This window comes from Passer domesticus, chromosome 9 (assembly GCF_036417665.1).
Source record: "Passer domesticus isolate bPasDom1 chromosome 9, bPasDom1.hap1, whole genome shotgun sequence".
NCBI lineage: Eukaryota > Metazoa > Chordata > Aves > Passeriformes > Passeridae > Passer > Passer domesticus.
The window spans coordinates 26,175,478-26,189,783 of record NC_087482.1 but is presented as its reverse complement, the minus strand read 5'-3'; the positions used below and the strand labels follow the sequence as shown (position 1 = coordinate 26,189,783).

The window sequence follows — 14,306 nt, the reverse complement described above, 5'->3', positions numbered from 1 at the left end:
TGCCCAGCAGAGTTGGCTGCACTGACACACTCATCCTGCACACTGTGGGTAATGCCTGTGCTGAACACCAGCTTTAACTCCTGTTCTAGGGCCCAGCCTGCACATCCACACACCAGGGCACAGCTTTGTGCTGACTGTCCCCGAGTCAGCACAGCCAGGCCTCTGAGCTGGGCTGAGGGAGCCCACATGGAGCCACCTTCTCTAAATTATACCAAGATACTGAATTAATAAAGGCTAAACTTTACCTTCTCCTCCCCATGCGAGGCAGGGCCAAACAAAGCTGCACTGTACACTAGAACTGATGAAGCAGCAGAGAGGGGACAGGCTATGAGAGCAGATAATTTGCTTTTCATTCTTGGGAGAATGCACAGATAAAGCAACACATAGCCCATACTGAGAGTGCTGCGGGCTACTACAACAAAAACATCCTCAACACCCATTGCCAGCCTGGCTTCTCCTAGCACTGCACCAACACTTGTTCCTCCTCACTTGCCATGAGCTTTGGCAGCTTTCAGGTTCTGAATCTGGAGCGGATTCAAGCAGCAAAAGGAAAATCTCAGCAAGGTGGCAGCAAACAGCCAGCCAAAACAAATGAGAAGGGGTTAGGAAACCTCCCTGGTCCATCTTAGGGAACAGAATCAATCACCACGTCATCAACAGCATGGTCCCCTGGCCCTCCAGGACATGGACTCTTTCCTTACCTTGCAGGAGAGTGACAGAGAGAGAAAGCTTGGACTTGATGATATCTGAGGTCTTAGTTTCTAACCTTATTGATTCTTTGATTCTATTACATATATACATATTATATACACATATGTTTTCTTGCCATTAAAATATAAAACAGGAAACTGTTGTGAAGATTTCTTCACTAATACCAGGACTACGGCAAACTAAGCCAAGATTTGCTTCAAGACAAGCAGCATTCTGACCTAGTATGAATGCAGCACAAAAGCACAACTCTCATGCTATATACTTAGAAAACTGTGCAATTCCTCTGGGTCTGAAACTAACCATCTGGCACAAAACTGACCATAGTCCAGATATTTATGTTCAAGGGCATGATTAACTTTCTGTGGGAGTCTGAAGCTGTCTGTGCCACATTTGAAAGAGAGCAGAGAATCTCAGTTCTGTGACCCTGGCAAGGGTGGGGGAAGCATATTAATCAATCAACACCATCTCTTCTTTCCCCAAGGAATGTGTTGGGTGATGCTGGATGAGCAGGCATCAAGTCCTTTCCTGCCTGTCATGGGAAGAGGAGCTCACTTGTGACCCTCAGCACCGGGTGGTGCCAGGGGCCCTGTGCTATCAGCTGCATGGCCATAAATGTCCATTACCCACACATTCAGTTTGGGGAATTTACAAACAGAAGAGACAAATGGCCAACATAATGTATTTATATAGTGATCATATGGTTTATGAGGCATTAGTTTACTATAGATTAACTCTTAAGTTCTGGGAGAGGAATTTGAGTCTGACCAGAAAATATAACAAATAACTAAATGCTTTGTTACTGCAAGGGAACCCTTGTGAAGTGAGAGCAACTGCTGTATGCCTATGTGAGATGTAAGGAGTTCTTTCTTAAAGACAGCATTTAATTTTTAAAATTTCTGATGTTTAACAGTTGCCCTTCACCATTTTAAAGTAATGTCAGAGGAGCAATACAGCTAAAACGAGTGTATACCTCACTGAAACTAATGGGGTTAACATGGCATTGACAAGACAGGGTCTGACCTTCAGTGTCTTTTTTCAAGGAACATTATTGACTCCATTCAAAAGCTGACTAACAAGCAAGCACTCTCTCTGAAATAGCAGGGTCAGATTTCAAAGCTGTGTAAATCTGTTCACCATACCAAGAGGAGACTTCAGAGTTACCTAATAAAGGTCAGAACCCACGGTTGAAGGGCTTGTGCAGGCAAACAGCAGTACTGATGATGCACTGGCTCTCTGCATGGTCCCTATCTGCCACATAGAGAGAACTCCCTATGAACTCCCTATCTGCCACAATTTCTCCACATACCAAATTATTCACACTGGAAAGCAAATGTAACTGGCTGACTCCAAAAGCTCCTGTTCATTTTAACTGGCTGGTTACTGTCCTCCAGAATAAGAAAACCAACAGTGTAACTCTTTTTTCACCTCAGCTGGTTAGCTCCACGTGGTACCAGGGCAGTGAGAGTCCCTGCCTGTCCCACAACTTGTTCTTGGGCACGCTACAGCATAAACCTGCTCCTCTTGTCCCTGGGGGCAGAGGGTGAGGGAGAAAGAGCACAGACACCACCAGGAAAATTTTCCCAGGGCCATAGGCTGAGCAAGCCAAAAGTCTGTACTGCAAGAACACATGCAAAGTACATTTATCACTTTAAAGCATCGTCCAAAACTTCTGACACCGCAGCACAAGATTTTGGAAAGTCTCTGCATTTATCTTCCACCAGCAAAACCACCATAGTCAATCCAAACTGACTGAAATTCAACATTTATGGAACCTTCTAATGTGAAGCCAGCCATCACTGACGGTCACTACACTTTTCTTTTGGTTTCAATGCCATGAGTTCAGACAATGCTTATCAACTTTGAACCAGAACCAGGAAAAGTACAAATTTTATCATTATTACATGAGACATTACTTAAGTGTATGTTATCTTCAATGAAAACAGTTCCTCAGAGTGAATCTCTTACAAAATCATTCAGCTAGAACGCTGTAGGTTTGAATCTGGAAATGAAAACTACTAGTAATACCATGCAAGGCAATTCCAACACCAGGAAAATTAATGAACATTGCAGAGGAAGGATTCTTGGATAAGAGGGAGAGCTATATTAATCTTCAGCTGCTTATAGGCTATAAACAAGATGTTTTATAGACATAGCTGCAGAACTACAGTTGGGCGTAAGGAAGCTTTAAAGCCATCAGCTGGAAGCTTGGTAGCCAAACCCTGACAGCACTTGGCAGGGATGTGGGATGGGTGTAGGGCTCTCCGTGCCACCGAGTACACAGTGCATTGCCTTCACACTCTTATCCAGAAGCCTTCTCACAGTCATTATTAAAAGCAGAAGAAAGAAAAAAAAAAGACTCCTTAAACACCATTAAAATCGCTCAGAGCTTCTTTTTCTGCTTGTTCAATGCAGAAGAGCTCTTTAACCTTATGGAAAGAACTGTAAGAAACCGCCACTATATAAGCTCCATTTTCACGACAAAGATATGTTTTCACATATTTTCATTTTGTAGTCATGAAGTTCAGTTTTGGAATGACAGACCAGACAAGTTTGGACACAAGTCCCCTCCAGACAAGGCTCTGCTCTCCCAGCTCGGCTGGCCGGAGCACAGGGTGTGCTTTGCTGTTCAGTGTTTGCTTTCCAGGGAATTCTCCTCCCCACCAAGGCAATGTCCGTGTGCCTGGAATGTCTTTTCCCTGTGCCATCACCATGCAGGAGGTTTGCTATTGAGTATAACAAATGCTGTGCTACAAACCACTGATAAAATGTAATGGGCTCCTAAGTCCCTGCAGGATGTCTACATCAGAATAAAAGAAGCGCTTTTGCTGATTCACTTCACACAAGATGTATAACTCCCTAATATTAATCAATTTAACTTGCCCTCAGCAAGTAGCACATACAACGTCTTTGAAGACCCAGAATGAAATTAACATAAAATAGTGAGAGGTTAGAAGAGAAGGAAACTGAGGTACAGCCAGATGTTCTTGTTGCAAGAGCTCATTCATCTTCTTCTCAATTCTTTTTCCCTGCCTAGGAGCCGGCTCCAGTCAAACCCCAGCTCCCCTGCTCCAAACACAGTCGATGCTGCTGCTTTCAGAGAATGTAATGAGGAGGCGAGTGCTATTACAGATCAGTGCCAGACTGGAGCCCTCACACGGTGCTAGGGGGATTATTACACAAAAAGCATCTCAGTGCCATTCTGAGACCAGAATATATTGCATCAAATTGGCTGAAAATTTTCTGGACCATGTAAGACATCCATGGAAAGGTCCTTTTTTCACATCCCATATTCTCTTCCTTTTCAACAGCGCTCACTGATGATCCTGTAGTGAGCACACCCTTGCTTTTCCAGTTGATTTAGATTTTGGTAACCTGTTGACTTCCCTTACACCACTGGAGGCATGTCTGCCTGCATTTCTTTCCTTGAGCTCTCACAGAAGAGCTCCTGTACTGTTACCCAGTGTCTGGTGGCCAACACCAGGCTGCAGGGTCCCTACACCAAGTCCCCATGCTGGGCAGCAGCCCCCCCACAGCTTCTAGAAACAGCATTTCTACAGAGTGACCTCATACAAAATAAAGCTCATACTAAGCAATCAGCATCCTTACCCCTGAGCCATCCTCATGTGCCCAATTCAGGTAACCTTGGTGGAAGGGTGTTGAGGAATAACACACACCTACTCCTTGGGCAGCACAGGTCACAGTCATTTGCCCTGTGCATGGCAGCAGTAAGGCCATGAGAGCTCATCTGATGACTTTCATTATTTTTAAGATGTTTAGTTTACACACAGGAGCAGCACACAAGAGCATCAACTTTTACACCTTTTAAAAGTTACTGATGCAAATCCTCCCCATTCAGGCAACTCTTTGTACTGTTAAAAGCTATTAAACCCAGAGCTGTTGAAGCCATAAACGTTTATTTTAGTACTTGGTAATTCAAAACTACGGTCAAACAACTCTGAGCCCTTCTGAACACAATCGGCCTCCCTGTGGTTCACAACAGCACCACAAAAGCAAGCAGCACTCAGACACCAAGGGGAGGGAATTACTGCTCGGGGGTTTGTATGAATGGCCCCATTTCTGGTGTAGGAAGGGTTGGAGAAACTGCAGCCAGAAGTGCAGCAGCCACGGCTGGAGAGGGCAGGACAGGCAGGGCTGGAGAGGGCAGGCAGGGCTGGAGAGGGCAGGCAGGGCTGGAGAGGACAGGACAGGCAGGACTGGAGAGGGCAGGCAGGGATGGAGAGGACAGGCAGGGCTGGAGAGGGCAGGGCTGGAGAGGGCAGGCAGGGATGGAGGGGACAGGCAGGGCTGGAGAGGGCAGGCAGGGCTGGAGAGGGCAGGGCAGGCAGGGCTGGAGAGGGCAGGGCAGGACTGGAGAGGACAGGCAGGGCTGGAGAGGGCAGGCGGGGCTGGAGAGGACAGGCAGGGCTGGAGAGGGCAGGCAGGGCAGCCCCAGCATGAGCCCCTGCCCAGCCTCCCCTCGCACCCCACTGCACCCATCATCAGCCACCCCACCATCTCACAGCCACCTCATCACCATCAGCACCAGAGCCTCCCAGGATGGAGGGAAAGCAGCAATTCCAGCTGCAGGCACGGTGACTCTGGAATGCTGCTGCTTACAAACCTGCAGGGTGCTTGGTGTGTCCCAGACACCCACACATAGTGCTGGAGCAAGGAGTGCTGGGGGGCTCTGCAGCTCCCTGACCCCTGGGAAAGGCAGGGAAGGGGGAAATGTGCAGAGGAGGTTTGCTGGCCCTAAATACAGCACAAATACTTCTTTCTCCTACCCCTTTCCCAGCCTTTGGCTGAGCATAAATACCCCCAGTGCTTTGGCATGACGATTTAGGACTTTCTGGTGGCTTTGGAAAGGAATTGGTCATCTCAAGCAGAGCAAAGCAGAGCACGGACAGACTGGGAACAGTCAAGAAAACATAAAACCTGCTCACACATAAGGGGATCTTTATAAAATTCCAATTACTTGCTGGCGTGTTACCTAAGAATCCCTGAGAGGTAAGAGATATTGCTCGCTGTGAGGCCCAAGGTAATGAAATTACAAATCCTTTCATGAGTAAGCATATGCTAGAAAGCTACGTTTATTTGGCCTACATATTTGAAACTGTTCAAAAGGTTATTGTCTCACAAAATCTGGATCAGGAATTACTACTTATACTTTCCTTTCTCTAACAAGGAGCTATATTCAGAGTCAGTTTTAATTCCTCGGCGATTGATTAGAATAACAGACACATTACTGCAAAGAAGTCTCATTGAAATTCTGTTTTCTGAAGGAGTATCCATCATGCATACAAAAAAAATACACTCTCAGATACTCACTATAAATAGCCAGCAAATTGAGTCCCCTCGAGAAACCTGGTGAGCCCAACAGCCTCGTCTGTTCAACTGGGTAATTAATTTATACAAAAAAACTCCCATCTTATTTTCATACTTTGTCTGCGGCATGTTTGAGTTTCAAAACTGAGATTCAATGTTTTTGTTGCAAACCATGGATGGAGCTGACTTTGCATAAATAATGATTTTTACCTCTACAGAACAGGTACATGAGATGGGTTTTCAAAGGCATTTTGATGTCATCCTGGGTTGGGTGCCCAGCTCCAGTTGTATTATTGCAACAATTTCAGATTTAAACTATCTTAGAACATAAACCCCCTGAAGGCTAGGATATCTGAAAGCCCCCTGTGTTCAGTGTCCCTGTGGAAAGCCTGTCCCATGCAGGCACTGCCCTGGCTTTGTGCTGCAGGGAGGATGAGTCTCCCCTGCACACCCCAGCCAGGTGTGAATGCTCCATCCTATTCCACTTTCAGTCGTCCTCTGCACGTTCCCGTGGTGCCAGCATTGAGCACAGTGGATTCCCTTACACAGAACACTCCCCGCCAGCTGTGTGAGGAACACCATGTGCTGCAGCACCAACAGCCCGGGGTGTAATGCACTTTCAGCAGAGGAAGACTGACTGCACCTCAGCAGCACACAGAGCTGGGTGTGGGACAAGAACTGTGCTCTTCAGAGGGTACTTAATGGAGGCAGGACTGGCAGGAGCTGCAGAAACACACGTTTGTCCCACCTTGTAGACTGTACCTGCCCCTCGTGGTCCCCAGTGATTCACACTGCAGGCAGCAGCTGTTACCTTAATTTTATGAGTAACACAGGAAGAAGGAGAGCCACCTTCTTATACATCTCTGCTTATGAGATTGGCAGGTAGTGAGGTTTGAAAAGAACTGAAGATCTGAGCATTTCTTAAATTATTTAGGCTCTTAGAAGTCGGCAGACACCTGACTATGACAGGCTACACGGCTTTTAGCAAAACATGGCACCCAGTCTTGGCACTCTGCATGCCAGGCTTGTGCCTGCATCACTGCACAGGTCTTTGAGCTTTAAAAAGGATCATCTAAACTATATTTTCTAACTAAGACCACTATTCAATATACAGCTATCGCTTAAAATACTCTTTAAGATGAGAAACAAAACAGCCCCATAAAAGCCTGACACAAAAGCACTGTAGCCAGGAGCTCATGACCTGTGGTTAATATCTCTGTTTTGCCTATTTCCTCATCATAAAAGGATGATCATAGAAGGAAGATGCACATGGGGAATGGGAGAAGGATGGTGGTGAGGAGGTTTTGGGCTCTACAGGGGAATTCCTGCAAAGAATAACACGGCCAATGCAGAGCCTGCAGTTCTGAGAGGTGCCCTGAAGCCCGGCCAGCTGGAAAAGCAACAGCAGGGTCTGACCCAGAGCAGCTCCCTGAACACAGCTAGGCAAGCAGCAGCCATGCAGCAACATGTCCAGGGCCATCACCCAGACACAAACCCCACAGCACCGGCGCTGGCCCCGACAGCGCGCCCCTGGCTAGGACACATCTGGACTCCGGGAATTCGGCTGCTGCCTGCGTGCCTGGGGCCCCCCAGCCTCACATGAGACTGCTCCCATCCCTCACAGCATGGAACTGCTCCCATTCCTCACATGGGACTGCTCCCAGGACTGGATACAGACCTCATGGAAAGCAAGAGCTGAGGAAGCAGAGAGCCAGGTCACATCTGGCTGTCTGTGCCTGCAGATTGGATAATCTGGCTACTGTTTATTGCAGAATCTGCAAACAGTTACTCTGAGTGCACTCCTCTGTATCATTTGGGTAGGTTTGGGTTTTCCTTGCACCCTCTGCTTACAAATCCATGCCTGAGGTGACAAGGGAAGGGCACAGGGAAGGCTGTGCACCAGCAGCTGTGAGGGAATTAGACATATCATACATGGGATGCTTTCATTAATAGAAATGGCTGAATTATTCCCATTTTTCCTTCTAAACAAGCATCTGGCTACCTAATAAAGTAAAAAGGCCACTTTTGGGAGAACAGATAAACATTTTTTAATTTTATAGTATTTTAGTCTTCCTCTTTCTGCAAGTATCTCGAACTGCCTTATTTCCCATTCGTGCTACCTCAGAACTCCAGCTACCAAAGGAACCACAGAACACTGTCATCCAGGGCTGTAATTCATGCTGATTCACACTTGCTGGCCCAGAGGCTTTTTCTCCTCATACACCAGTCTCCTGAGGTTTATTTTTATTCTTCAGATATTCTATTTTGAGGCCTCAAAGCTGATTTCTTCCTGTTACAGAAAGGACTGGGATTAGGTAGAGAACACAGGATTAAGCCTGAGGTAATTCAAGTAAAAATGAGACAACACTTCACCTGATAGCAAACAAATCGAACTAATTGCAAAGAGAGTTTGTTTCTGAAGGACCACACAAGCATTCTCCCACCTCCAGTGCTTTTTATGGTGGCAGTAAGGACAAAGAGTGGGTGTGCTCAGGGAATGCTTCCAAACCCTCGCTGCAGGTCTGCTTTCACAGAGTCATAGAATATCCAGGAAGAGACCAAAAGGACCATCAAGTCCAACTCCTGGACCTGCACATGGATCTGTCTGCCCTCATTTTGGAAATTCAAGGTTATTTTTCTCCAGAAGTTTCAGAATCAGCAAACATGCAGCAGATGGGCAGGTTGGAATCTCAGCTACATCCTCAGAAGTTTCACAGGAGCCTCCCAGAAGCTCCTGCCTGGGCAGGATTCACCTGCAATAAATGACACTCTCACATGCACTGATCTCAGCTCCGAAATTGGTGCAATTCACTCCAGCTCAAGAACAATTATCTTTATCGCTAAAAGCCACCATGGTAAAAAAAAAATCACCAGTCGTGGAGGAGTTTAAGTGGAAAAACACCTCCACTCTGAAACATGACAGGTCCAGCTAGATCCAAACTGCTGCTGAGCCTGCCAAAACCAGAATGCAAATCATAAAACATTCACAGTGAGTCTGCTTGCTACCTGAGTTACATTTATCTGATGAACAGCACTCTACTGCCAGAGCATGGGGAAATGGAAGAAAGTGGGAAAATCATAACAGAATTTGACACTAAGTTCTTGAAATATGTTTTAGTCAGCCCTGCCCTGATCAGGGCATTTTTATGATGAGGAAATAGGCAATACAGAAATTAAAATTCCCCCCATTTGCTGCTCTTGCAGTAAGTGACAGGGTAAGATCAATGTTTGGAGAGAGACTGTATAAAGAGAACAGTCTCCATTAATCTCCTCCCTTCCCATGGTGACAGCACTTAATTTGCACTTTCTCAGCTGAGTAATTACCTCTGCTGTACACTTACAGCTCCTTTAGGAACAGAGGAGCTGATGTGAACACAGGGCAATACTACAGATGAAAAACAATGCTAAAAAGAAGAAAGAAAACCAAACCATGAAATTAACCTTTCCTGAGTACCAAAGTGTTCCATGTTGTTTCCATCATTAGATTACGTATGAACCAGCAAAGATTTGGGAGATGAAAACTCAGCTACATATAAAACAAAATGAGATATGTAAAATACAAGTAATGAAGCCAAGTTTTTAACCAAAGGCATCAGGACTCAAGCACAGCAGAATTCTGGGGCCAGGATACAGCTAAACAGGAGGAATAAATGCAACAGCCATCTAACTTGGGCTGAAAGCCTCTCTGGAAGCTCCCAAACTTTTCTAAACTCTGGGAGAAAAGAAACACTAAACAAAACATAAAAATACATCTAGAATGGCCACAGAGTCACAGAAACGTACCCCAGAGCCCTCTGCTGAGAGCTGGTCGAATGGAACCCTGCACACTGCCAGAGTGGCTGCAGCCTCATTAGGGAACAGCACAACAGCCCCACAGGCTCTGAAAATCAGGGGATTGATGTAGTTTATACCATGCTGACAATTACTGAAGGGAGAAAATAAAGTTATTTGGCAATTCTGGTACATTTTGTCATTTTATAGTTGGAAATACATGCACAAAATTTATGTTTTCGTTCTGTATCTGTAGGCGAGATTAATTTTTCTTTCAAGTCTGACTAATATCTTCACTCCCCCTCCACCACTGGCTCTGGAGTCACCAAAGACACAAGATGTATGTGTTTTATTACTTGAAACATATGGAGCTACTCCTGTGAATCACAACCATGTCAATTAAAACAGCAGAATGAGTGGAAGCACTGCTATCCCTAGGCGCAAGCACTGGTCATGGCAAAAGAGAGCCCTGATTTTGGGAGAGAGTGCTGTAGTTCCATACAGATCTTCCACCAATATTCCTGATGGGAATGGTGGGACAGATCAGGGGCTGCCTGGCCAGGTCCCACCTGTCAGTGAACGTGGTGTGGTGGCACCAGTGCTGACTCCCAAAACATGCAGCAGCTCCGTGGGGCAGGGAAGCAGCAGCCTTGGAGCTGCATCATCTGCAGTCAGTCAGAGAGTTGTGTGCTCCCACGGGACATTTATTTCTCATTTCTACCCCTACAATATTTAAAGGAAATCGCAGGTATTTCAGCTAAGGGGAAAATGGCACCCAGTGATTCCCAAGCCTGCTTCTGCCAGCTGAACAATTCATGCCTGACATGCCATCCATCACATTTTGCTCCAGGCACCTCAACCTAATCCATCCCCCAACCAGACCTGTCTCAGCCAAGCAGTTCCCAGGAATCACAGACTGCAAATCACCCAAGCAGACTCTAAAATTCCGTACTTAGTTCTGCTGTTGAACACTTTCACCCCAACAGCCTTTTTAAACCCTCTCACTGAAAATGTCATGGTGCTCCACCCATTTCTCCTTTTTTGAAAGAAGAAAAGAAATTTTTTTTTTAAAAAATCTTTGAAGTTACATCAGGAAACAGGTTATTGTGTGTCAGTCCTAATTCAGGCCCATGTATCATGCACAGCCTTAGGTGCATGGCTCATATTTTGAGAGAGGCTGAAGCAAATAAAACGGGAAGTCAAAGGAAAGGAAAAAGCTGCCATCTCCATCCATGGACCTGGCACACTTTCTGTCTGAACAGCCACGAGGTGCTGTGTGTGTTGGGCCTTAGAGTCTGAGCTCCAAATCTACTCTCCTCCTCCCATCTGCCTTGAACTTTTCCAGGAGATGGACTGGACAGCTCAAGATTTAAGGGCTACCGACACAGCCCAGGAGAAATGCCACCGCCCAGGGACTCATCAATATTCTCTGCAAGCATCCTCCAGCTGAGTCTTGGGAGAACATTTTGTGCCACATCTTGAAAGAGGAGGTACTGCTCTTGATTTGATGAAAAATGAATTGGAAATATGAGCTGTATATGTGCTAATTTACATCTATGAAGTTTGCATTCATTACAGTAATGAGCATTGCATAAAGTGTATAATCAACATTCCCTGCAGATGTCAAGAGGAATCCAGAGGCAGAGAGGAAATACATATACTTGCCACAGCTGAGCATAAACATCATAAACTTCCAGCCCCATGAAAACATAAAGCAAGAGAGAGCCCTTTTTCTCCCTACTAGTCCTCAGGGGTATTTGAGTGTATCTCTTGAGTTCTTGAACTAATGAGCTTACAACCATGAGATAAGTATTATAAGTGCTCTAAATATTTTTATTTAGAAAGTGAAAGCACAACTGTTTCACTTCCCTTCCAGAAGAAGACAAAAACTACAAATGTGATTACACTGAGTTAGTAACTGGAGATAACTAATTAAATCCTTCTATGTAGAGGAAGATGTTTCTTTAACATCACAACAGAAGTTAAAAGTAATTGAAGAAAAATGCCGGAGTTTAATAAATCATCATTTGAAATAAAGTCAAAAAACCAGAAAACCCCATCCACTGTCTGTGAAATCAAAGCAAGGTGGGTAACAGTGAAATGGTACCTGTTCTATGAAATGAAACACAAACCATGACCTGAGGGGATGGAAAAAATGTTGGTGGTGGTTTGGTTGATTTCAAGGCCATGTGCAACATTAAGAACAACACAGCAGAGAATGAGCACCAATGTGACCACGAGTGAGAGCACTCTAGACACCCACACTGGAGCTGTTCTTACCTTCTGGCAGCCTGGGGTTAGCGTGGATGGAGTTGGGGTCCCCATCCTCCTCGGGATGGTACTGGTACAGCGTCTGCGACTGCTTTGGGGAGGACTGGCTGCGGTCTTCCTTCAGAGCGACAGGAGGAGAGGTTGTTGCACTGAACTTCACCTTGGGGAAATCATTCCCCTCGAGGCTTTCAGGGGATGATCTTGCTGAGCTTGGCTCCGTAAAGTTCACCTCTTTCAGGCCCTGATACATGCTGTTCTCTGGCTCTTCCTTCCTGGCATGCTTTTTCATTTTCGAGTGGGGAGCTCTTTCTTGCTCGTGCCTCTCTTTGTTCCCTTTAGGTCTCCTCTCCAACTCCTCCAGCTGCTGGGGCGTCTCGGTGGTGGCCGTGGTGTGCTGGGGAGGAGCCCTGGTGGTGGCTGGTGCCTCCTTGTGTGTCACCTGCTGGAGGGAGGGTGCCGTGGTGCGGGGCAGCCTGCGGCGCTCGCCGCGCTCCGTGGCACCGCGAACCTCAGCAGGGCCCTGGGGCGCCAGGGTGGTGCTGGGCACCGCCGTGCCCTCGGTGCGGGCGTCAGCCGGGGACGCTGCCGAGGGAGCCACACTGGCCGCCAGGTAGTCATAGTCCTCACCCTGCTCCTGGCTGAGGCTCTCGTGCTCCAGGTGGGACGAGTAACTCCTGTACTTCTTTGGAGACTCCACCTGGGTGTTGTCTCCCTCGGAGGCCTCCTGGTCGTAGCTGTAGGGATCATCGTAGTGCCGCTCGGGCTCGCCATCCTCGGCGTCCCCCGGGCTGGCCGTGTTCAAGGAGAACGCGTCGCAGTCCGGCAGCTGGTAGCACATCAGCTCCCCGCCAGCATTGGGGCAGTGGCAAACCTTGCAGGGGGGCATGTGGAAGGTGTGCCCCGCCACGTACTTCTGTCCCTCGTGCAGGCAGCCGATGCGGCCGCACTGGGGACACCCGTCCGCCGGCACCACAGCGTCGATGCAGTTCGGGGGCAGCTCCGGGCACAGCATGAACTGGCAGCTGATCTTGCCCCCTCCCTTGGGGCACGAGCACTCGGTGCTGCCGAAGTCCACGAAGTAGGACTGTCCCTCGGGCACCTTGCCATTGACGAAGCCCACGTTGACGCAGTCGTAGTACTGGTAGCCCTCGCAGGTGCAGCCATGCTGCAGGCACGTGGCGCAGCACTCGCCGGGCTCCAGCACATCCTCGATGCAGTTCTCCAGGGCCTGGCACTCGGCGCCTGTGCAGTCCCTCTGTGCCTGGCAGCCAACCGTGCACAGCAGCACGAGGAGCAGGGCATTCCAAGGGCTCTGCTGCCAGCTCCGGGCCCTGGCCATCGTCTTCCCGAAGGAACGCGGCTCCGCTCCAACCTCGCACGTTCAGCCTTGGCTGCTCTCCTGGACGGCTGGGGCTTCAGCTCCAAGTCTGCAGCGGCCTCCTAAGTTACCTTTTCTCATAGATCCTGGAGTTATGAAAGAAAACTCTGTTAAAGACTACACTCAGCACATATCCTGTTAAACATTAGAGGTCTTTAAAAGTTGGGACGAAATCCAACATCTGGAAACCTAAGGACAAAAATTAATCATAATGTCTTCCAAGCATTGGAGGCACTAAGTTTGGAGCTGGATGCTTTCCCCACCCTTGTTCTGAAAAAAAAGAGGGAAGAAAAAATGGTTGTGACTGCTCTGTTTTGAATCTGTTGACAAAACATATATATTTCAATAAAAGGAAGGCCCTTCTCTATACTTCAATGCCTTTCTGTTAATCTTTCCAGCTAAAAAGATTTTTTGGCAGAGAATAAGTAAATACACTGTTCTTCCTCTGCAGATATGAGCTTAAGATAATTATTCTTTATGTTTTAATTACAAAGACTCAAATCTTAAGGAATTTTTATAGACAAAACTTAGCCTTGGGACGTGAGAATTTGTCTGTACACATGTTAACTCAAAATCTGGATTTTTTCTGCCTCCTACCCCCACTGAGCAATCTCTTGCACTTCAGTCTTCAGCATTAACAATTATTTCTTTGCTCCAGCAGGGCTAAAATAGAACTTCTTTGTGTGCTGTGGTTACTTTGTGGTTACACATCGTACTAACTATCCTGTAATACATATTAAGGGCCGGATCCTCTGCTCACAGCGGTTGGCACAGCTCCACAGCAGGACTGTGGTGCACAGAGGGATTGACTCCAACTTCATTGGAAGACATTTACAACAACTGAGGGTGT

General features: G+C 47.0%; 1 protein-coding gene across 5 annotated transcripts in view; it reads right to left on the bottom strand.

Moving 5' to 3' along the window:
• Window positions 1-14,306, bottom strand: part of FBLN2 (fibulin 2) — an 89,536-nt gene that overhangs the window by 51,302 nt on the left and 23,928 nt on the right. For all 5 annotated transcript variants that reach the window (XM_064432169.1, XM_064432171.1, XM_064432170.1 and 2 more), the window contains exon 2: window positions 12,088-13,542. In XM_064432169.1, coding sequence (XP_064288239.1) covers window positions 12,088-13,417 — 1,330 coding nt within the window. In that variant the 5' untranslated portion in view covers window positions 13,418-13,542. The remainder of the gene's footprint in view (window positions 1-12,087; window positions 13,543-14,306) is intronic.